Source organism: Trachurus trachurus, assembly GCF_905171665.1.
Source record: "Trachurus trachurus genome assembly, chromosome: 14".
Classification (NCBI taxonomy): domain Eukaryota; kingdom Metazoa; phylum Chordata; class Actinopteri; order Carangiformes; family Carangidae; genus Trachurus; species Trachurus trachurus.
This window is the reverse complement of record NC_139903.1, coordinates 21,007,923-21,032,137: the sequence shown is the minus strand read 5'-3', so window position 1 is coordinate 21,032,137 and position 24,215 is coordinate 21,007,923. Positions and strand designations below refer to the sequence as shown.

Sequence of the window (24,215 nt, the reverse complement as noted above, 5' to 3'; positions counted from 1 at the left end):
TGAACTGCTGCTTCAAATTACAGGGCCGCCCAGATTGATTCCAGTCTGGTATCACCAAGACTCCACAAGTTCTCCCACACAAGGGAAAAGCTCTCTTCCTGTGTTTGCAGGACCAGCTGATGGAAGCGCCAAATTTAGTGGAGTCTCACCTGTCAGTACTGACAATAGAAGGTGTATTGCATTACTGTCTGACGCTTGGAGCAGGTCAAAGCAGCCTCATCGCTGCTGAGACTGTGCACGTGGCTCAATGTCTGTCTATTTTTATCTCCCATAGGAGGGCATATCATCTCATATGAAAGAATCCTGGAAATTCACTTACAGTAATTTACTTGTTTAAAATATGAACCTAAATATCTTGTTCCAGAGACAATGAAGAAACATTATTACACTAATTTGATCTTCTTCTTTTTTTAAATCCTGCCATTCTGTTTTCCCCAACATAACAAAGCAGACCCCCTTGATGTTGGTGATGTTTCCATCTTTTATTTTCTGACAACCTGATTGAGTTATTAGAATATTTACAAGATATCAAAACAGTTTATTTTCATTATTTTATTGCAAAGATTAATTTATTTAAAGTGGAAGTGAGTGAAGTAGTCTTTTTATTCATCCAAACTAACTCTCCTGTATGTTTCTATTAAACTTCCATCAGATTATTGTGTTTGCTGCCCTTATTACTCACCACTGCTGAAGGTTTATCATTTGATAAATCTGCTGTAACTTGCAATGAAGCGCACAGTCATGGCAGCTGTTAGCTATTTCCTGTATGTCCATGTGCAGACTAAAATTATGTAATTCACTACAAATTATTGAGAGAGAGAGAGAGAGAGAGAGAGAGGGGGGCCTATCATCCTAGGGTGGCCAACAGAACAGCCACTGTTCATAAATTTATTCCCTGAGCCAACTTTCACCTGCTAATTCCACTATTTCACCAGTCTCCTGTAAAATACAATAAATGTTTTATTGTTTCTAACGCCACAAGTGAACTTTTATCAGCATGACTAATTTATTTCCTTTTGCGTGACGGGGATGCACACTATTGCAAAAATCAGAAATTCATCACGATGATCAGGTTTTATGTAATTTGAAAGCTTGATGAGAGTTTAATCAAAACAGACAGGACAGTTTGGCAAGATGTTTTATATTTCACACAACAGAAGTAAAATACTGGGTCCTGATGAAGGTTTTATATTACCATTATTATTATTATCATTTTCGATTTTATTTTTAATAAATTGAGCTCAATTTTCACAAATAATTCTTACAATTGCCTGCTGTGTGTGTGTTCATGTGTGTGTGTGTGTGTGTGTGTGTGTGTGTGTGTGTGTGTGTGTGTGTGTGTGTGAGAGAGAGAGAGAGAGAGAGAGAGAGAGAGAGAGAGAGAGATGAGGGGGTAGGGGGGCTTTGGAGTGATTCCCTGTAGGCCTACTTCTTTTCCTCCTTCACTGAAGTCTCTCAGGTGAGTTCCTCCTTCCTCCGTATAGCTGATTGGACCACAAGAGAGATTCCCCTCTCTGATTGGTTAAGCTTTCTGTCAGTCTTCATCTGCAGGTAGCAGGTCCATACATGAGCACAGGTAAAACCGACCTGGGAGCCAGAAAAGAGGGGAGGGCTGTGGAATAACTTCGTAGCTTTCAGCTCCAGTTGGGCGCAGTAAACCTTAAAAACAGTTTTATGAGTGTGTAACCCCCAGATTCTGAATATATATATTTGTGAAGGTGATTATTCTAATGGCAGCGAGTGTAGGATTGGCTATGAATCCGCCGCACGCGACAGAAGAAAGGGCGGTTTTCACGCAGCTGAAGCCGGTGAGGATGTCGGGAGCGGACGGCGCTGAGGACGCATCCGTGTTTGAGGACGTGAAACCCGGGGTGAGAGTCTCTGCTGACCTGCTGCGTAGAGCCGGGCTCTCGGTGAACCAGTGACCCGTCCTATAGATGTTTTTACTGCTCAGTGTTGATTTAATTCCTCTTTTTCTTTTTTCTTTTTTTTACCTGCACTTTCAAGCCTTACGCCTCGTGTCTGCAGGGGCTGCCCCCTCAGAATAAAAGCAAGAGTTGAGGATAAAGCTGGTAACAACCGGTTTATTACCGTTTAGCTGCACGTTCTGCTCCTTTTCTGCTTTAATCTACCTGAGAGAAGTGAAGTCACTGGCAAATCTCACACTCACCTGACGTTAGGAAACTCAGGTTCAGTTTACCTGTATGCACAAATCATTCAAATTAAACTTTATTGGTAGTTCTGCTTTGAACACAGGATTCACTTTTACTAGATTTAACATGAGATTGCTTTTAATTTAGGCTATGTGTGCTTTTTAAATATTTTATAAATACAATGGCTTTCACTAATATTGCATTTACATTGATTGATTATTTGTTTTAAATGGGCCATATCCTTAGGTAATGTAGTTATGCAGGCCTGTGGATAGAGAAATGGTGATGCAGTCTGTCACTGTTGACATGTTTACTGTGTGGGAAAGCGATAAAGAGCTTATTGTGGCGGGCTGTCATGAACTTGATATTTGCGCTGTGTAATAGCTTAGAATACACTTAACTAAATACTGGCTTTGATCATTTTGATTATTACACTGAGCTTGGTCTGAGAGGAGCTGAGCACATGTTTACACCTTGAGTCGTGAGGGCCATCCCTGCGTGCAGAATCTGTCTAGTCATGGGATTTGATCACATGATGGACAAGAAGGTTGAAGTTGAAACAAGTGCAAAATGGCCTCTTCTCCAACACTCATCATGCTCCTTTTATAAATCTCTGTGTCCAGCATGAAGCCCATGGGTCCATGTTGCTGTGGTCCTAGAACACGATTCAGGATTCAGGAAGTCACACGCTTTGGCATAGCAGAGCCGTGTGCCTAATTGATGCCAGAAAATAAATTAAATAGAATAAGTTAAACCTCCCTGACCACCCCCTTTTGTTAAAGTTTAGCACAACATGATCACAGCAGAAACGTGACAGCTGCATTAAAGTTAAATGGCTTTGGATTGTGTACCAGCCGTGAGCGATCACAACACAGTGCAAACAGAAACCGGATGCCTTCGGATGGTGGCGAGTTTGGCCTCCTGCCATGTGCTTGGTAAACATGAGGTAGACCCCCGAGGTCCGAGGCCACAACAGCCCCGTTCCTCTGAGGGCCCCAAGTGACCTTTACTGTGCAGTGGATTTGATAGATCAGAGTTGGTGCATGTGGGCATGGTGCTGCCTGCCTTTGTTAGGTGTTGTACCTGCATGCAACACAAAGCATCATGTCTGAGTTGGGCGGCCTTTTATGCAAACATGGCATGAGAGCGGTCACGTGGTGGAGTCGTCTTTGAGCTGACTCTTTCGGCATTGCCGACTGAATTCTGGTGACAACCAACATCTCTAGGCGGCAGCCAAACGCTTGTGGATTATTGCGTGGCACAGCCTTTAGGTTTAGGCCTGTTTCAGCCAGAAAGTGCACTTTGCAGCAGTAAAATAGTTATGTTGGATACAACTTTGTATTTGCAGATTATTGTCTCAGATCATTAAGTCTCATTCAGCCACAGTGTCAGTGCTGGTGTTGTCTCTGTGTCTAAGAGAACTCATTTTGAATGAATTCTGTTATGAGCGAAACTTGTTAAAAGTTAAAACAGGTATAACAATGTCTGGAAACCTTAAGGCCTTGTAGCTACAGGTTATTTTTGCTTGTCTCTCTAAACACAACATAAATGAAGAGTTATTTTCAGGAGCTCTGTAAGTTACTGTGTCACCAAAGACATAATCTTGTGTGTTTCATTGGATGTAGGAAACACTGTGTACCTTCTCTGCCTGTGTTGTTGCAGATAAATGTAGGACAAGATGACTGTCATAAACAGAAAGTACTTTACAGCTTGAATGAACTGGTGTGAGTGCTTATGGGATGTGACACAGCTGAAAACCTGACCATGATCAAAGCAGCAAATGTTTCGGCTGTCAATCATTGACCTGATTATCATAAGACCAAATCTTGACTTATAGGTCAGATTGCTTAAGTTATCAGCCTCATACAGTAGTTTTAAATTAACAATTTATAATGTAACACAGTGTAAGTGGCAAGCCTTTTTTGGATTTGCGGCCTGTTCTGCTTCTGCCTTCTCATCTTTAACTTTCTGCTTTCCTTCCTGGTGGGGTACAGAGGGAAAATATACATAAACCAGTAACAATTAGCTGGCAATAAGATGCTCTAGATTGAATACAGGATTCCTGATGAACCAAAAGGATAAGATTTCTATACTATGGCCGACTTAATTGAATTGTGAAGGTTTGATGTAGATTAGTAAGACAACCGATTCAAGATGATAAATTAGTGTCATACCCGATGTCAGAACAGTGAAAATCTGAGCCAATGGTAGCTTGACGAGCACAGGCGTCTGCAGAAAGCTGTAGCTAGTCATCCATCAAAGATCCCAGGATTATCTGGGATGTACACCCACATGTGCTAATGTCCAAAAAATGCTGTTCCCTTGTCCAATTGACAACAGGACATGGTCACACCCACCAAAGTGACAGAATGAGAAGATGAAGCAGGTAGTTGACAAGCTAGCATAAAGAGGTAATAGCATACTGTGACCACAAGTAGGTAGTGAATAACATGACTGACATGGACAGAGAGATTTCACTTCCACTTCGGTATCGTTTTAGCTGAAGTCTATTTTTAGCTTCAACTGGTTAACCACTGCTTGTGTTGTTTCCATTAGCTTGAGACAAAATGGCCAACATTCACCTGCTTTTCCCCTCATATCTTGTGGCAGGGACATGCAGTGCTTTGTGTTATGCAAAACATGACTTTGTCAAGAACAAAGATGTCAGGTTAAGTGAAATGGTCACCCCTCAGGCAAATCCATGCCAACCACAACACAGATGGTTTACCTTATGTGCTCTTGATTCACAGAGAAGGTGCATGTAGTCAGTTTCTTAAAACACATTCCACGCAGATCACAGTTCACTCTTTCACCATCAGTCTTAGTGTTCATTTCATCCTTTTTCTATAAACACAAGAGAGTTCTGGCTTAATAAAGTCTGCCCCCTCCTTTTTTTTTTGCTTTCTTTTTTTTCTCCCTCTGAGACGCATCTTTGTGTCATTGTGTTGGTGTTTTAAAGAGCGCTTAACTCAGCCGCTGTCGTGACAGCAGTATGTTGCCCGACCTGTCTGAGCAGGGCCCGCATCTCCATAGGCTGCCTCGAGGCAAGAGAGAGAGGATGATAAAAGCCCAGCTCATGAGAAAGTCACAGCGGTTTTGAAATGTCCTCAAACACCAGTCACATGCAGGCTTCTGGTTGTCCTAAAAATACTGTTGTTTTTATCAGTGTTGATTTGTGCCAGTTTTAAAAATTAGAGTCAACATCTGTAGTGAACAACAATAGATTAGTTTACATTTTTGGTGACTTGAGCCCTCTTCAACTGGTTAAAAAACTCATTAAGACCCACAAACATCAGGCTTTTGTCAGTAATGGAAAAGGGTTCAATAGCATTCACACTGGGGTCAAAGGACTCTGCAGTAGACATGGGTATTTATCAACTCAGATCATGTAAACACAGTACCCGGGTGAACCCGCTAATTTTCAGGTTTTTTCCTGCTGTGACAGCTTTCATAGCATGAACACTGCAAACACCTGACACCTGTTAAATCAGAAACACTGCAGCCACACTGTGCATGGGGGTGAAAGAGTGAGCTGCAGCCTTCAAATAAGTTTCAAAGACACTCAACCACCAATCCATGAGTTTCTCAGGGAGGGAGGCCTCCGCTACTTTTACAAAGCAATAACCCAGAAATAAGATCTTGCAGTTCGGTTTAATAGTTTTCAAGACCGTTAGCATTTCGCTTTGTGTGTGTCCTCAGTTAAGTGTGGTATGACATAATTCTTGTGAACAGAAAGGCAAACTCGACTGGTAGTGGATAAAGGAGTCTGTCGGTTGTGGGTCAGTATTTAAATCACTGATCAAGTCAAGTTGTGTTTCTGGGCACCTGATGAATGCAAATCTTCTTTTAGCTCTGTTTATTTTTTTCCCCACCAACTCCTCTTTATTTCCTAAATGCACCATTTGACTATTGACTCACTGATCTTGTGTTCGGAGCTGAGCGGGTTGAGGTGTCAGTACAGTAGGGCTTTTTTTTTTTAGACTTAACCAAACTGAACATTGAAGTTGCAGGCAACCCATCCACAACAATGAGCTTAAAGATAATATATAAAATACCCCAGAGTTAACCATCATTTGATCCACTTGTAATGTAAAGATATTTTCTATAGCAGCTTCAAAACAGGACTAGTACAGTACCTAGTAGCTCTCCTTGCATAACTGCTGAGGTGCCGGAGGAGCAACAGAAAACATCTTGCCAGAGGCTATTAATCCAGAAAACTGTTCTGCAGGATCACCTTTTGCAATGACTTTCAACGAATCAGTGATCATTGTGCTGTACAGGAACAAACAGCATAGCCAGGAATCTCCCTTTTTAAAGAAAGTCAATCTGCAGTCAATCTGTAAAGAGGTTTAGTCTGTGATTTTTTTTCTGAACTGATCTTACATCAACATGAGATACTTCATCTTGTCCTGAGTCTGAAACTCATACATGTTCAAGAAGAAACAGAAAAATGAAGTCATGCTGCTGGGCTGTAATGGCAGAATAAGTAACTGATATGAAACCAATTTCCAGATTCTTTAGTCATTATATCACTAAGGGGTTTCCTGTAAAGCCGAGCACAGACGACATAAGAAGTTACATAGTAACTTCACTGGCGTACAACCCCAGAGTGTGTTGCCAGTCACGCCTAATGATTCCTGAAGATCAATACTCAGATATGGATTAAACATCTTTAACATCCTGCGATTGTTCTTGGAACTTGTTGTTTGCATTCATCCTTCTGATGTCACAATGTCCACATTTCCACCACTTGGTGCATTGTCGCACATGCCTTTTTTGTCTGCCAGGAAAGGATGAGATGGTTTTGGTTTTTTGACCAATGATTTGACTTCCAGCACAAACACATGCAGCTGCTTTGCATCTGAGCAAGTGTCTGCTCTGCTGACAACGAGTCCCAGCTTGCTAGAATCCCACAATGACAGACAGGTGATGGGGAAAAAGAACATGATTAAATTGTTTTGATTACTTTTGAAGATGGTTGAATTTCCGGCAACAATGCAACAACACAACATTTTTTAAATCCTGTTTTATTATAAATATGGACTGTGTTTGATAATTGGAAATAGAATTTGAGATACTCCGTTTGTACACCTTTTTTATTTGTCATCAAATATTCAGATGTAATTGGAGCAAGGTAATACATCTGTTATTTAAGCACTTAAACCAGGTCACCGTATTTGTTTTAATCACGAGCTTGGCTGAAATGGCAGTCCTGGGTTAACTTGCCTGTGTTTCAAATTACTCTTGGCATGACTTGTTTGATTCTCCACTGGAGAATGCATAGACTGAAGTAGATAATGAACATGTTTATATTTAAAAAGAAAGATAGAAAATAAGCTAGATTGGCTGGTTGAGCTTGAATAGGATTTATTTAAGTGACAATAAAATTAAAGTTCTGATTGTGTAAGGTGTCAAACCCACAGTCCACTGCCTTTACTCAGACAGTGAGCCTTAAAATGAGCAGTTGGGGCTTCCTGTTACATTTTTGTTCTTAAAAGCGCAAATATATCTTCCTATGGATCAACACTTCAAATACAATGTGAACAGTGAACCTTTGGCGCTGTGCCTACAGGACCATCTAAATACCTTCAGTACAAAACATTTGTGTCGTTGCTGCTTTGAAGTTGCATCATAAGTATTTAATAAGTCAGTTTGATGCGTCTGCAAACTCATAAATCAGTCTGATGCTGAGGCACAATGTCGATTTACCAGAAAACAGAGATTCATCATTTTGACTCATGCTGTTCTCTGTTCTGGTTGTTTGGTCTGCTGATGTCATCTGTACCCATCATGCCCGGCCGTGTCTCCGTGGCAGACAACACAGCTGGCCGCAGACAGTCACGTTGTGCTGTCTTCTAATGCCTGTGGTCTGCAGGATCATCTACTGAGGCTGTAGAAGCTCAGTAATGATCTTCATTTGTCCGGAAAAACTGTTTTGCTGCGGTGAACAAAAACAAAAGGTGAAATCATTCTGCAGTGAGACAAAACAAAAGTCTTTCAGCATCAGTGAGAACAATTGAGATGCATCCTCACCAGCAGAGGACTGGAAGTTTCCTAAGGCCCAACCAACCCCCTTTTACTGTCAGTTAAACTTGAGAGGGACTTTTTTCTGTTTCAAGAGACGATAACAGAACAAAGAAAGACAAGGAATAAGAATAAAAAAATAGACACGTGAGAGTACACGTGATGACCTGAGTTCAGTTTCAGTTGTGTCAGGATGACTGAATCGTACATGACGATTCATGGCAAGTTTTGGGATTGTGTCAGCTGTTGATGCATGTTGCAGCTTGGTGCAAGTCACAGAGAAATGAAGGTTTTTATGGAGCTTCCTAAGAAATCTGTCCATTCTCAGACACAAGGATTTCTGTAAACCATGAGAAAACACCTTTATAATTCCCACCACATACAATGTATCTACCAACGCAACCCCTACTTGTAGTACTGTATTTGTAAAACATTTAAATTATTGTCTTTACCACAAAATTATACACATAGTATAATTTTGCAACCTTATGATAAAATATTCAAATAATTCCGCATAGCAAACGAACCAATGAATGTTACATCATCATATTCAAAAACTAAGACCTTGTGTATTTTGTGTGTTCTGGCCACCTGGCAGTGACTCCTGCCTTTTCTGTCACTGTCCTGAAAAGCCAAAACAAGCCTCTCTCTATCTGTCCCTCCATCTGTGGCCATAAAACATCATCTCAGTCTTAAAGGTTTTATTTTTGCACCAATGACCTCGTCTTGTTTCCAGTTCTGTTGATGAAGCAAGCAGAGCAGGGGGCCCTGACACTATCAGTTCTGTTTTTATGGAGATCCAAAGGCAAACGGGCACCGTTTCCCTGCATTCCTCAGAGCCATAAACTGAGAACTGATGTGCAGACGGAGCCATCTGTTTTGTGATTAGCAGTGGTCTAATAAAGATGACAAAGGTTGTAGCTTGGAGGTGTTTTGGGGTCAGGGGAAGCAGAATGTGAAGACCATTCCCTCTGTTTATCTGCATGATACCAGAATGAGTGGATGTGGGTAAACAAAGATTTTAGCTTAATATTTAATATTTTCACAAATTATGTCTGTTACAGCAGAGTAATGCTGCGTTCACACCAAGGGGGCAGTTGTGGGTCTGATAAGTGAAGCTCACTTCCGCGTTCAAAAAACTGCAATCCCCCCGGCTTCCTCTGGGGGCTGGTGTCAGAAGGGAGCATTCCCCATAGACCCCCATGTTAAAATCGCCGATTTTACATCCTCAATAAACATGTTAAAAGCCTGGTGTCAGAACGTTTTTTCGTCTCAATCGATAGTTTCTACCCCCGCACACACTCTGAGGGGGGTGAATTTTTTTTTTAACTCTACCGTTTTACTGTTATTAGGTTAAAACTCTGGCCAATTAGGGCGCGGAAACGTTGAGTGACAGGTCCGAGCAGCTCCGTGGACAGCTGCTTCGAGGCCAGTGGGCGGGTTCTCGGCCGGCCAATCCAACATAGCGCTGTTCAGGCCGCCATATTTGAGTCACAAAAACGACTCCCCAAAACCTATGGGTGACGTCACGGGTGCTACGTCCATTCTTTTTACAGTCTATGGTTCACACATAAGTCTGGCAGACGGCAAACGGCAAATGCCGCTGGACGGAACAGCAAAAACAAACAAACAACACGGGAAAGTGGAAATTATGGAGATGCTAGTTTGACCTTGGCATCAGAGTGTGGATACCTGAGCAATGGGATTTAATGAGAGCTGGCCCAGGTGAAAATATACACGAAACAATTTCTGTCATGTTAGGTCACATCGGACTTGATTTTCATTTACAAGGTGTCCCCACACATACAGTTGGGGGTAAACAGGCAAGTTATGACCTGTAACCATGATAACGTGCATAGTGAACATCTTGTCTGCTTCTATTTCTGTCAGATTTCTCCTGCTGCGTTGAAAAGTGCAGACTGTTCAGAAGTCATATCAGCTGCACTCGACAATAACACAACTTTGTCAGCAAATTCTGACAAGATTATGTGTCAAGCAAAGTGTTCAGTCTCCGTTGGCTGATTCCTGTACTGTGAGGACACTGAAGGGGAAATAGAAGCTTTAAACAATGAGAAAAACAAACAATGTAGTAAATGGGGATTAATCATACAAAGGTTCTTTAAGGATGGATGTGAAATCGGCGTACATGTGGAAACTCCCACTCCATCCCATAAACCTGCGCAGAGCTGATAAGAGACTGTTTGTTATCAGGCAGAAGGATTCATAACAGAGCAGTTATACATGTTCTCCAATTATTAACTGAGTCTTAGTCTGGAGATACTCAACCTGTCCAACACATGAATGACACAGAGACATTTTGAGTGGTAGCACATTTGGTTTACGTTGGCTACTGTCCAAAGATGTAACTTGGAAGGAATCTATATAAAAAAAACACAAACACACTTCCTGTCTTTAAATACTATGGTGTCCTCGGACAGGTTTACGTGTGTTATGACAGAAAATTTACTTGAAAACTGAAACTGGGAGTGAAAGGCTGCGAATCCTGACCAGAGGTGGATAGACAGGTACTAGCTTTGGTCCAGGACTCATATTAAATGAGGGATTTTTTGTGAACATGTATACAAAGTAAGTGACTTTAAAGGTCCCTTATTTGATATGTTTTCAGTTTTTGATGTACAATAGAAGTAAAAATAGTTGGGTAAGCCAATCAAAAGAGGAGCTGAAAACCCTCTCTTCCTAAAAAAAAGTTGTCTGGCACATGTGTCCCAGAAAAAGAGGCTAAAGAAAGAAAAGATCCACATGAATCTGAGAACAGAGGTTGACAGCAAGAAGGATCAGCAGCGGACACAGCCAAGGGCACCCACGGGTCATAGCTGCCAGCACCCCAACAGCACAGGACCTGTTTGTGTCCCGTCCTGAAAGGCACACAGGAGCCCTCAGTGGGCAGGAAACAGAGAGGCTGTTTTTGTTTTCCTTCCTCCTCAGTAAATACCCAAGATTTTAATTTCACCAAGTGCTCAGATTGCACTGATGACAAGCTGGTGTGAGTTCACCAGTGAACGACGACGGATGAGTTAGCTCGAGGACATGAACACACACAAACATGCCCCGGGAGACACATGCAAATGAAAAAGTCATATTTCTTTATTTCCCATCTGCCCAAAAATTAAAAGAATCAAGAAATTGAAACTTTTTTTGTGTACTGTAATGTAGTAAATTAAAATAGGAGATTTTGAAGTACATACATGTAGGTACTAGGCAGGATGTTTTTTTCTGTTTTGTCTTTGTGCAGAAAGTCTAAATAACTTTGTGATAAAGATTTGTTATATTGTTTGTCATAACAATCTGTGCAAATGCTGTTGAACAGGTCAAGCAAAAGCAGTTCTGTCTGCAAACTGAACTTGATATTATTAACAGTTAACAGCAAACAAAATTGAAGCCATTGGTGTAACTATTGACCCAGCAATGAAAAAACTGCACATTTCAACTGTGTGTGTGTGTGTGTGTGTGTGTGTGTGTGTGTGTGTGTGTGTGTGTGTGTGTGTGTGTGTGTGTGTGTGTTGCGAGTGCTGGCACTTTAGGCAGTGTTGAAACAGTCCTCTTTGCTGCTTTGTTGAGCTGCTGGACTCGACCTCGTACTAATCATCACGTTGTTAGGTCATTTGTCAAAATTATTCAATTCAGTCCAGGACTCAGGTGAACTCCTCGGGTTGTGATTTCTCTGGAGAGAGCAGTTCATCCAGTTCAGCTCTGATAAATGACTGATAAGTCCCAACGACTTGGAGACAGTTCCTGGTTTTTACGTTCAAAGTCAAAGTATACAAAGACCTATGAACATAAAACACGTTTTAAAGGTCGCTTCAAAGCTCTGTATTTCACACCTTTCCTGTGTTTTCTTTTTCAAATGTTGACCCATGAGACGATATGCTGATCAGGTGACCACCTGCCTAATATTGTGTTGGTCCACCCTTTTGCTGCCAAATACACAGAACCACATCAGAACCAGCATGAACTTCTTCAGCAGTTTGAGCAACAGAAGCTCGTCTATTGGACCGGACCACACGGGCCAGCCTTTGCTCCCCACGTGTATCAATGAGTCTTGCTTTGACCCAGTCGTCTAGCCATCACAACTTGGCCCTTGTCAAACTCACTCAAATCCTTAGGCTTGACCAACAACAAATCAACTTTGAGAACAAAATGTTCACTTACTGCCTAATACAGTATATCCCACCCACTAACAGGTGCCATGATGAAGTGTTATTCAGTGATATTCACTTCACCACTCACTGTCAGTGGTCATCACTGATCAATATTATGCCTGATCTATAATCAAATACATTAAAATCTCACTCAATAAATTAATGTAATTAATTCAACTACAAATAACTAACTACATTTCAGCCGCAATGAAATGATAAATTGATGGGTCTATTGAGTGGAAAGAAATTGAATCGAATTAGGTAATCAGTTCATTTGGTTTAAGTTGCAGTGGCTCAGGTGGTAGAGCAGTGAAAAACCAATACAATCAAACTATTAGAATAATTATAATTAATCAGAATCATGAGCTGTGATTGACCATTTGAATCTTGTGCATCATGTTAAAGTCAAAACGAAACAGTCAGTGGAAACAAGCCGGGAGCCAGTTTTTCAGTTACACTAGTGAGATCAGTGTGTTTTGTCATCACATCTGCAGCTGCAGCAAAATGAACAATGTGTATTTTTTTGTTTGTGGAATATTTAGTTTTATTTTCTTGGAAACCTGCAGACTTCTGTTCAATCAAAGGTCACTTTAGATCCATCCTGATGTTTTCTCCAGATTTTGTCGTATCACTCTCATAATTAGCTGCTCACTTGTTTCCCTCGTGGTTTTGTCTCCACCTCTCTTGCTCCTTTGTCCTCTCTCATTTCATTCTCCTACTAGTGTGTTTTCTCTCTTTCTCTCTCTCACTCTCTCTCTCTTCACCCCCCCCCCCCCCCTCCCTTCATCATTTCTCTTGTGCTGTGTGTCTGTTGTCATTGTGAGGATCAGATTTGTCTGGCAGGTCTATTTATACCTGACAGTGTTTAGGTTTCTCTGCCTGTTTCTCATGCCTTCAGCTCTTTGTTTTGGTTTGGCTGAGTGCTTCTTTCTTTTTTTTTCTCCTTGTCGTCTTCATGCATCAAACCACTTCCATGGACCACACCCGTGGAGGGAACTCTCCTCTTGTTTGTGTGTACTTGTAGTCAGTAAGTTGGTGTGTATCATTGCCTGCATGTCCTCATATAAGTCCATGCATTTCCTTTTTTCTGCATTTCTGTATCATGCTTTTATACATTTGTACACGTGTGCGTGCGTGTGTGGTCCCTTCAGCAGAGATTATTTACTAAACGGCTTGTGCACCTTTAAAGGATTGACTGTCTGCTTCATAGACTCTGAATGCCACACACACACACAGCAGTAAATCAGGATGAAGATCAGATGATGCCATCTGCTTAAAGTGAAGTAAACGCCTAGAATTCATCGTCTATCATCAGTCTGTCCAGTCTTGTGGCGTGACAACCTTTCCTTCTATTGTCTGTCAACAAAGGCACCATTTCAACATCTGTCACACACGAGTAGATCTGAGTGTCTCTCCCCAGTGGTGTAAGAAAACAGATAGGCTATAACTGTAAACATCATCTTATTGTTGTTATTATTATTGATAATTATTATTATTGTTGTTGTTATCACAACAAGCAGCAGTAGTAGCTCAACTCTGGAGGCCGTTGGAGTTATATTAAGCGGTTGGGCGGTGAAATGGCTCCTCACCTGTCTGTTTGTCAGGGCACTGAGCTCCACTGGGAAACAGGAATGTGAGGTACGGAGGAGGGGAGGATGATGATGATGGAGGAGGAAGTTCTGATAGCAACGTTTCTTTTATCCTCTCTGGGTTGCTTTCATTCCCCCATAGATTTTCTTTTTCTTATTTGTCTTATTGGCGCCTTATCTCCGCCCACAGTTCATTAATCTATCAAAGTAATTACACTGGTTAAACAAATTATTTGTGCTACACAGGCATTGTGTGAAAGCTGCTAGGCTCTAACCACATCTCTTTGATGCTCAGTTTGTGAGTTTGAGCAGCCACAAAGTGTGGACACACCTCAGTGTTGGTGATTTAGTTGGCTTACAATGAAAATATGCTCACCTTTTATTGAAAACAGGTTTATGCTCCTCTGGTGTTTGGGAAATAACAAAGCACTTAAATTGAAGTCCTACTATAACATTCTCTCTCTTTTTTTTCTTCTTTTCAGATTCAACTAGAGTTGGACAAATACCTGCCGCAGGTCAGCAGTCCTCTCTTGACCACCTCAACCGACATCGGCGACAAAAAGTACAGACGAGAAAGCGCCTCTGTCGTCGATGAGTACTTCTCAGAGGACAAACCTACCGCCCCTTACAGCCTCAACATCAACGTCATCCTTCCCAACACCACTCACCTCCGCACAGGCCTCTACCGGCCCAACACCAAGACCCTCACACCCCAGCAGATCAAAACAGAACCCGGGCTGGAGGTGCCTTGCTCAATCGCCGCTTCTTCCACCCAAGCTTTGCCAGACTTCACCTCGGTCTTCAGCCTGCCGCCCGTAGTCAACAGCGTTTTCATCAAACCAGACATGAGCTCTGGAGGAGCGGTCAGCGTGTCCGCTAGGTCTCAGCAGCAACCGCATTTGGACACAGATCTTCACATCGGACCCCAACCCCCCCAGCCGCAGGTCTACCACATGCCCATCACCGGCTGCGCCGACCTCACCATGACTCTGTCGCACTCCAGCCCGGCTGGGACGCACTCCTCCTCCTCGAACGGCAGGACCATGCTGAACCTCAGCAGCGCCGCGTTGCCCACGAGCAACGGCAACTACATGATGGAGCACCAGCTGCAGCAGCACCACGGTTACTACCAGGCCACCGCCAATTCATCCCAGCACACGGCGCCCCACAGCCTGCCGCCCTCGCCTCCAAACTCCCAGCCCGGGAGCCCAGATGGCCAGGCGGAGCTGCTCAGCCTCGCGTCCCAACCTCCACCTCCATACCAGATCCTGGGAGGGATAAAGGTGACGGGGTTGTCCTCGCACGCCATGCTCATGACACACGGTCAGGGCGTCCTGACAGGTCCCAAGTACAACAGGCGGAACAACCCAGAGCTGGAGAAGAGGAGGATCCACTTCTGTGACTACCCAGGTCTGTGCTTTATGTCTTCTTCACTTGCAGTAAAACCACTGGGGACAAGAAACAAGCTGAGACACTCTGAAACGAGGGTGTCATTCATTCTGGGCGGCTGCAAATACTTATATGTAAAACTGAAATATATAACAGACCGTTGTTGCCTGACTTGTTTGTTTTTTTTCCCGCAACATGTCGGTGACACACTTTGCCTTTGCTCTGTACTCTGAGCACAGCGTGTACCACTGATCATGTGTAGAGGCCCTGAGGCAACAAACAAGCAGTATGCAATCCAATATCCACACACACGCACACACACACACACACAATCAACTGTTCAAACCTCACAAGAATTCCTGGGCATTGATGTTAATTTGATGCACTAATTAATGAAAACAAGTTTCAACATAAACCACCCTAACAAGTTGGTTCAAAGTCTTATCTACTAGTGTCACTGTTGTGTAAATAAACTCAATTCCCAAAGCAAAAGCTCATATGCAATTCTGCTTCTTTCTATCATGTTCAAACACACACATATCTTATCAATACGGAAACAATAATGGGGAAGAAACTAAATTGACAGAATGCTCATTTTCAGTGGAAAAAGGATCTAATCTCAACCAATACTTTAGTCTCATATGACGGCTGCAGGATGTATGTGTCCGTGAGCTGAGGTTCTTCTGCAGAAACTGTCAGACTTCTTGCTAATCTGTTCCCTTTGACGAACATGTGGGTTTGAAATTCTCCTTTTGTTTGTCCACCTGTTGTGTCACGGTGCACTCTCATTGTCAGTCTGTCTCATGATCTGTGTGATTTTCTTTTTTTTCTCCAGGCTGCACCAAAGTTTACACAAAGAGCTCCCATCTGAAGGCACACCAGAGGACACACACAGGTGAGGAAACTTGTCCACTCTTGAAATCAGTGCCGTTGGTGCTGGCAGCTAAATATCAGTGTTTATTTTGCCATGATACAAATTACAAAGCAGTGTCTAATTCACAGCTGATGTGAAAGTGTGAGCGATCAGTTTCTCCAATATAAGAATTTGTATGAGTAAAATCTAATTTACAATATAGATACAAGAAAATAATTGAATAAAATGAGGTGACTAATGACTAAAAATCTGGTGTAAGAGTCATGTTTGTCAGGCGCTGCTTAATTTACCACAGCAGAGGATAATCTTGCTGATTTTGGTTCTATTTCACCTTTCACAGTCGCTACAACAAGTGTTGTTTATTTTTCCTTTCAGCTTTATATGCTATAATATAGAAGAAAATCATTTCAGGTGCAAAGCTCGATGATACTAACCACAGGGTTACGCTGCGGGTCCAAATAAATTCATTGTTTTGTGCGGGGTTTGTTTTTTCAAGATGAGGATTTTGCATAAACTCTCCCGTAAAATGGTATTCAATTGTTCTTTCTGTGCACAATTCTAAATTAAACCTGCAGTACACCACTCTCGATCTCACCTCTGTTACCATTAAGCTGTTACTATTACTCACATATTTTTATACATCATAGTCTGTCAAATCGCCAGTTTCGATACACCCATCAAGTATAATAGAGATGAACACAGAGAAAAGGAAACAGAACAGAGAGGCAACGTTAGTTTGCTTAAGAGTTTTTTTGTGTGTTTTCTTCACCATGTTTATACATGCTCATACCTGTCCTCCAATCCTCCCCAGAGAGAGAGAACAAAAAGAGGGAGGGAGGGAGGATGAAGGAAAGAGGGGGGGGGGGGGGGAGGAAGACACACAGTTAAAATAAAGGCCAAACCAGTTACTCCTGCTTTTCAGTCCCTTTTCAGAGGATGGAAGAGGAGGAAGGTGGGGAGTTTGCAGAAGGAAGGGGGATGGCTGGTTTCGATGTGTTAGCCCTTCTGTAAGATGAAACCTTTGGATTCCCCGGAGCCTCAGACCTTGATTTTAGAGATTGCCTCGGGTGATTAACGCTACTGAGCTGCAGTAGCGTGAAAACAGTGACAGAGAAAGAGAGAGAGAAGGAAAGAGAACACATGAATGGATGTACAGATAGAAACAGATCTCCCTGTGGTCATAAATAGATATGAAGAGACTTTATGGATGCCAGTGAGGAAGTTAGGTTTGTTGCAGCAGCAGGGGATACAGCAGCGCAAATAGACAGTAAAACATGAAGTGAGAATGGTAAACAAACAGAAAGCACAGAAAGAGTTAAGAGATTCTATCCGCTCAACAATGTCAACACAAATGTACAAATAACTCATATGAGTCGTAAGGATGGACTGGGGATTGATTTCTGCATGTTTTAAACAGCACACAGGTGGCTGCTGCGCCGTTACCACGCTCATCTAGGTGTCAAAGCACATTTTCCTGGAGCCTTGTAGAGTTAAATGTGGTCAGATTGACTCTTTTTTTATTGATTTATCAAACTGTTGTTGTTTATGCTAAGATGGGAGGTGATGAGGTCATTGAATGTGTTCAGTTAGCCATTAATTGTCTGGTCTTTGTGGCTTTTGACTCTTCAAAAGAAAGCTGTGTCCCTCTACAATCCATTTCAACTATAGAGGTTATGCCTGCTCAGATTGCTTTAACTGGTCCAATTCATAGCCTTGAAATAATTTAAATGATCCATGTTCTTATTCTGTCCTGTTCTGATAACATAACCATTCTATAACCTCCTCTGACCATCAAAATGGTAACCACTACTGAAATTCACACTTACTTCCTGCTCAGTATTGCCAATTTCGCCGTTGAGAAAGCTGCCGACAGTCACTCATGTTGAGTCAGTTACAGTCAAGTGCATGCCCTGGTCACTTTTTGCATCTTACAAACTGTCTTCACCCAGGATTTGGCTGCATGAGGCCTGCCTAGTCTTGTTTTACATTCAGTTGGTGACTCATGAGTTCAGCATGTTAAGGAACATCAGGCTGACAATAGGGAATCAACATAACCCAGAGTGTGGGCATTGCATAGAGCTTCAGGTATTACTGTTTCTTCTCTCTTCATTCTCAGTATTTTTTTCTGCAAATCATGTTCAGACATCGTGATCTGTGTGATTCATCATATCTCATCTTTCACAATCGGATCTGGTTCACTTAAACACACAGCTCAATTTTATTATTTTATTTGACATCTTCCGATGTCTGGAGTGCCTCAAGGCTCCATACTTGGTCTTCTTTTAATTCTGTTTCTACTGTACGTACTTGCCCCCAGAAAGATCTGTCTCTTTGAAGTCATCTTAAATGAATAATTAGTTTGAGACCTTACATTAAACCTAGTGCCCTAAATTATGAAGTTTTTATCCCTGATTTACCTCCTGAAAATGAGTCATGGGTGATCTTTATCAGAATCAATCGGTGCTGCACAGCGTTTGCCTATCTGAGCGCTACAACCTGCTCACACCTTTAACATACAAAACACTGCAGCTAATCTCCCATCCACAGCAAATATAAATAAGATAAAGATAACATAACCCAACACATTATAGCCTCTTTACATCAGCAGTCTTTGGAGTTGAGGATTTTCTATATTGCCTTGCTCCACACATTATCAAAGCTTTTTAAATGACCTGGAAACCTGTGGTTCATAGATAGCAAGGCAGGAATCCCTTTTCTGTAATGTTCCCTGATGCAGCATGGTTGTGAGTCAACCTGCATAGAGAGTTTTCTGTAGTGCAGCCAGCTTTTTTTAATATTTCCCGTACAAGTTACATTAACTCTCATGTGTCGGCCAACATTCTTTGACCTGAACCATCATCCCTCATTTTTCGGTTTCAATACACTGGAAGAGAGATAAGAGATGTGAGATTTTATTGTTTATGTTTTTTGTTTGTTTTTTGTTTCATAAGGCAGCAGTATCAGGAAGTTCTATGTGTCATCATGAAACTCTAAGTACATATTAGTCTTGTGACCAAATCTTCCTGATAAAGCAGTCATCTTTTAGTTTTCCTTCTAGCTTCCGTCATGCTGACTGCAGTTCCCAACATTGCAGGTAGATTTATTCATGTCAAGTCTTCATGTTGTCTCAAGTCCTGATTCCTGAGTTGCTTATCGCAGTCAGGGTCGGACCGTGTTGTGGCTCACTGATGCGCACTGTTTCAAAACAACAAGGGACTCTTGCAATGTGTGAATTTGTATTTTCTATAATTTCCTTTCCTCCTACAAGGAAAGACATGCAGGTTAAGTTGCCTGGGAACTGTAAATTGGTGTTAACACACATTGGCACATTTTATTATAGTAATATTCAGTAATACAGTTTGTTTTTAGTAATATTCCTCTCTGAAAGGAATACTCAGCGTAAAGAAGACGTATTGATTTTGCTGATTATACTTTTGTATGTTAAGGAAATATTTATAAATCTGGCTTTGCAATGGACTACAATATATAAATAGTTTTTACTTGGTGATGGATCTGAATCTGTTTCTGAATCTGTTTCACCAGGACACCCAGCTTTGGTGTCTCTGATTGAGGCATGAACCACATGTGAGCTGCTGATGGTGCTTGTTGTTGAAGTCCATCACTATCTGCAGCCATTTGCTATCATGACAATCTGCCCTCACACTTGTACAGGGTGGGGGGAGGAGGGGTCCATCCAGCCTTGACCATGGCCCCAGCAGCAGCCAGTTGAGCTCTGCACATTGACTTTTGTAATTGTGTTTGTGTGTGTGTACATGTGTGTGTGTGTATGTAAAGAGTAGAGTGCTATCAGACTGATTAGGGAACCCTCCAGCCCTCTTCACAAACACTCACTGAGCTGATAAAGCTGAGAGGTCCACAAAGAGTTTATGGGCGTCCTCGAAGGCCTGAGAGTGTTTGCTCTTTGACTCAGTAAAAGCAGAGATGGTTATAAAATGGTTTGATTACACTCCTGATGTACTATACTAGAAGTCTGGTTAAAGTCATTCATGACATGAATGGTTTCAAGATGAAGAAAAAAACGAGACAAGATGTGTGTGGTGTGAAAATAAATTCTCTAGTTCCTCCTCAGGTATTTTTATTCTTCTTATCAGTACATTTGCAGGAGTGATGGATGATCTTTAAGAGAGGGTGGAGCATGTTGATATGACTGCTGCTATTTCACCACGCTTCTGACCTTTGTCCTCTCATCTGCAATTAGAGAATGGAATTAAGTTGAAGTTCAGGCTGATTCCTGTGTCATTCTGAGTGAGACCATCCACTACAGGACCTTTTATTTGAAATCTAGGTGCCATATTCTATCAAAGAGTAGTTATTAATAGAATTTTTTTAATCTATTTTTTTTGTGAAAGTTTACCAAAGATAAGTGGTAAAAATGTATTTTACATGGAGAGGGAAAGTCAAGAGCTGCTGGTTTTCCATGCTGCGAGTACAGGCTGTCAGAGAGACCTGAAGCCTCCTATAGAGTAAACATATATGTTCCTTATAAAGCACATAGCAGCCTGACAGAGGCTGTTTTGTCCCAGAGTGATTGATGCTGTTGCAGTTACACCGCCTGCACTGTGAGTGTGTGTTTTGTTGTGTTTGTGCGGCTTAGTATTTGTCCGTTGCGATTTATGGCGCGGTCATACATGCATTCATTATGTGTGTGTGTGTGTGTGTGTGTGTGTGTGTTTGAAGGAGAAATATAATAGTTTGGCCGTTTTTCTAATCAGCCACCTGATCAAACAGCTGCCTGTGTGTCATGTGCAAAATGTCTATAAAGGCTTTTAAAAAACGTCCATGTGAAGCTTCTTGATGACAGCACATACACTGAAATCATTGATGTGACCTCAGTAAATACAGTGCAGACACCATAAACTATACTTATACTTTATGAAACTGTGAGAAAACTTCCAACAATACATCATATAAAAGCAAAGCAGAAAAACAGATGAAGGACAATGGTGAATGGCATAAAACATCACATGCTGCCTAAAAGCTCAGTAGTAGGTGGTTGGACACTATATGTGTGGATTTAAACACAAAACTTCATACTGCCCTTTTAGACGAAAGGAAAATGAAAGCATGTGAGGATGGATGGCGGGGTAGGTTTTCACCTGACCTTTTGGCAGCTTGTTTAGGAATATATACCAGCCGAGTGTTTGTTCTGTGTGTGTTATGTGTCGTGTTTCACCGGCCTGTTTGCTCACCCTCAAGGATATTAGTCTGAGAGAGAGAGAGAGGGAGAGGTGCTTTTGACCCCGCCAGTGCAACTATAGAGCAAAACCAAACACACCTGCGAGTCGAGAGCCTCAGTCTTTTATATGGAGACATTCGTGCTCCACCTCTACACACACATACACACATCAAGTGGTTTGCTCTGGAAACAGGATATTGTCTAAATATGAGGCTAAAGTGCTCCTGAGCCTCTGATGTGGGGTTTAGGTACTTGTTGGATTAAAACAGACTAATTAGGTTTAATTGTGTGGGGGTAAATGGGATCCATGGTGCCCCAAAAATGGGTTTAAAAGCTAGTATCATGTTAACACTAAAACAACATGTTTTCTTTATTAAAAAGAATTTAACTGAAAAACGACATGAATGAAGTCTTTCTGTTAATCCATATCTTTTGCTGTCACTTATTGTCACCCATTTCCCCCCTATGCTCTTTGGACCCCACACTTTGCGAACAGCTGTCACTCAATGATCGATGGTCAATAGCAGACGCTATCTAATCAGTGCTAAGGGGGGGGCGGGGGGTCCTATGCTGGTAATGAGCACTTAATGACCCAAACAGCGGAGGATAGTCACGCTCCCTCAACCCTGACTCTCAGAAAAGTTTCCGGCCAAGGACACGACTTAGAAGCAACATTTGGTGGCATTAAAGGTCTACAGCACAGTGGTGTTTCTTTATCTTAGACTCAACAAGTCCAAAGAAAAATGTTCTTCTCAAGAAGTTGTTGGACACCGAGCAAATATTACAAGGCAAAAATCAGGAATGATTCTAAATATAGAACAAACCAATGATAAGTCCAGACTGGATCTTTTATTCATTTCAGGAAAGTTCATCATTCCAGGATATAAAAGGACTTGAATTCTCCGGAAAGTACGAAAACCACAGTATGAGGAATCTGGCTTTATGTCTCGGTTTATCTCCTTCTCACCTCTGTTTGTGCTCATGCCTCACACCGATTCCCAGACATTAATTTCCACCTCTGCTATGAAAGATGACATTTTTTCTCTCATTGTGCACATACCAGCCCTTTAAACAAAGTTTTTTTTTTCTCTCCCTCTTTGTTGATGATTAGCTCACACTGCAGCAATCACACATTGTGGCACAGCAGAGAAATGACAGTGTTTGGGTGGGGTAGGCTAAGCGTGTTGTGTTTAAAGTATTCATTATTCTTCAGTGCTTTGTATTCCCATTTTACACTTTTTTTTTCTCTGTGCCGTCTGATCACAAAACCAGGTTCTAATCATTAAACAATGGGACTTGGTGTATTTCCTGAATGAACAAGAATACAGATTCAATAAGCACATGCAAGAGTTAAGTTTTAATCCACCTCCCAACTCCACTCACCACAGACATATTTGGATATGATCAGAGTGAGCAGGAACTTCATAAGACATCAGATGCAAAAATGCTGATTAGTTTGATAAATACAAATGAAACTATATAAAGGTGTGTCATTGACTATTAGAAACTGAGCTGTGATGGCATATACATACACCAACACACACACATGTGCACATGCCCACTTGTACACACAATATCCTGCAGTTTCCTTGCCAACTTAACTCCTCAGGAATTTGATAAAAGCAACATCTTGCAGCTGTGATGGTGTTTATAAAACCTTTGATGGTGTGTGAATGAAACATCGTTCTCTGTTCATTCATGTAAAGACATGATGAGAAGCAGCACACTGATTCTTTCCTGCTCTTTCGGTCTAATAAGGAAAATCCCTCCGTGAATGTTATTGTATATGTTCACAAACCAAAATAACTTAGACATCCTGTTAAATGATTGTGTGTATGCGTGTGTCTGTGTGTGGTACCTGACCTGATAGTTGAGTCCATTGTGTCAAATAGTGCAGCATGCAATTTTATCTCACCATTCAGCTTCATGGAAATGAGCGCCATGTTTACAGGAGGCAGCCATGAAAACCACAGGCGCACACTGTCTCGCCCACACGACTAACTGCCATTTAAAAATGCCCAAATACTGAGTATCCCCATTTAGAAGTACAGCTACACACAGGTGCACAATGGGTTCGTGTTGGCAAGGGCACACTCTACCTCCACATTCAGCTTTAAGGGCAGAGTTTTTTTAGTGAAATGACCTAATCTGCACAACCTATGTTTGATTTCTGTGTTTGTTTTTGCCGTAATTCCTGTCATTTATAAGATCAGTATAAATCGCTACAACAATCCAACAGGGCAGGGATAGACAGGTTAGCAAAACTACAAACATAAGACATGATATGAAACAAATACATGTCAATCAGGGAAAAGTTACGGGGGGGGGGGAGGCCAAATATTCTAAGAATGAAATAGGGAATGAATAGACTTTAGGGAGTAGATCACCATGGGAATGAGAAGGGGCATGTCCCCTGGACGTCAACGGTTAAGATGGTGAAGTTGTGGACATGCTGAACAAACATACAAAGCCCTTGTGTCAATTCATGGACTATTGTTGAACTGGACACTTCCTGATGTGATTCTGGTCCAAATATGTTATGAAAAAAAAAGAGATCATATTTGTATGAGACTGTCCTGTACATTGCTAACTCTTCTCTCCTCTGCTGTGTCTTGCAGGTGAGAAGCCGTACCGTTGTACATGGGAGAACTGCGACTGGCGTTTCGCCCGATCGGACGAACTCACCAGACACTACCGGAAACACACCGGGGCCAAACCCTTCAAGTGCATCGCCTGCAGCCGCTGCTTCTCCCGCTCCGACCATCTGGCCTTGCACATGAAGCGTCACCAGAACTAGCGCAGCTATACCTGTACACACACACATATATA

At 41.8% G+C, this 24,215-nt stretch overlaps 1 protein-coding gene across 1 annotated transcript; it reads left to right on the top strand.

Moving 5' to 3' along the window:
* Nucleotides 1–1,730: 1,730 nt before the first annotated feature.
* klf5l (Kruppel like factor 5 like) lies at nucleotides 1,731–24,183 on the top strand (the record flags this gene model as incomplete). The annotated part of the gene is made up of 4 exons (XM_083987298.1): nucleotides 1,731–1,913; nucleotides 14,409–15,336; nucleotides 16,151–16,210; nucleotides 24,005–24,183. 4 exons carry the CDS (start codon nucleotides 1,731–1,733, stop codon nucleotides 24,181–24,183), a joined length of 1,350 nt encoding a protein of 449 aa, XP_083843424.1.
* Nucleotides 24,184–24,215: the final 32 nt, after the last annotated feature.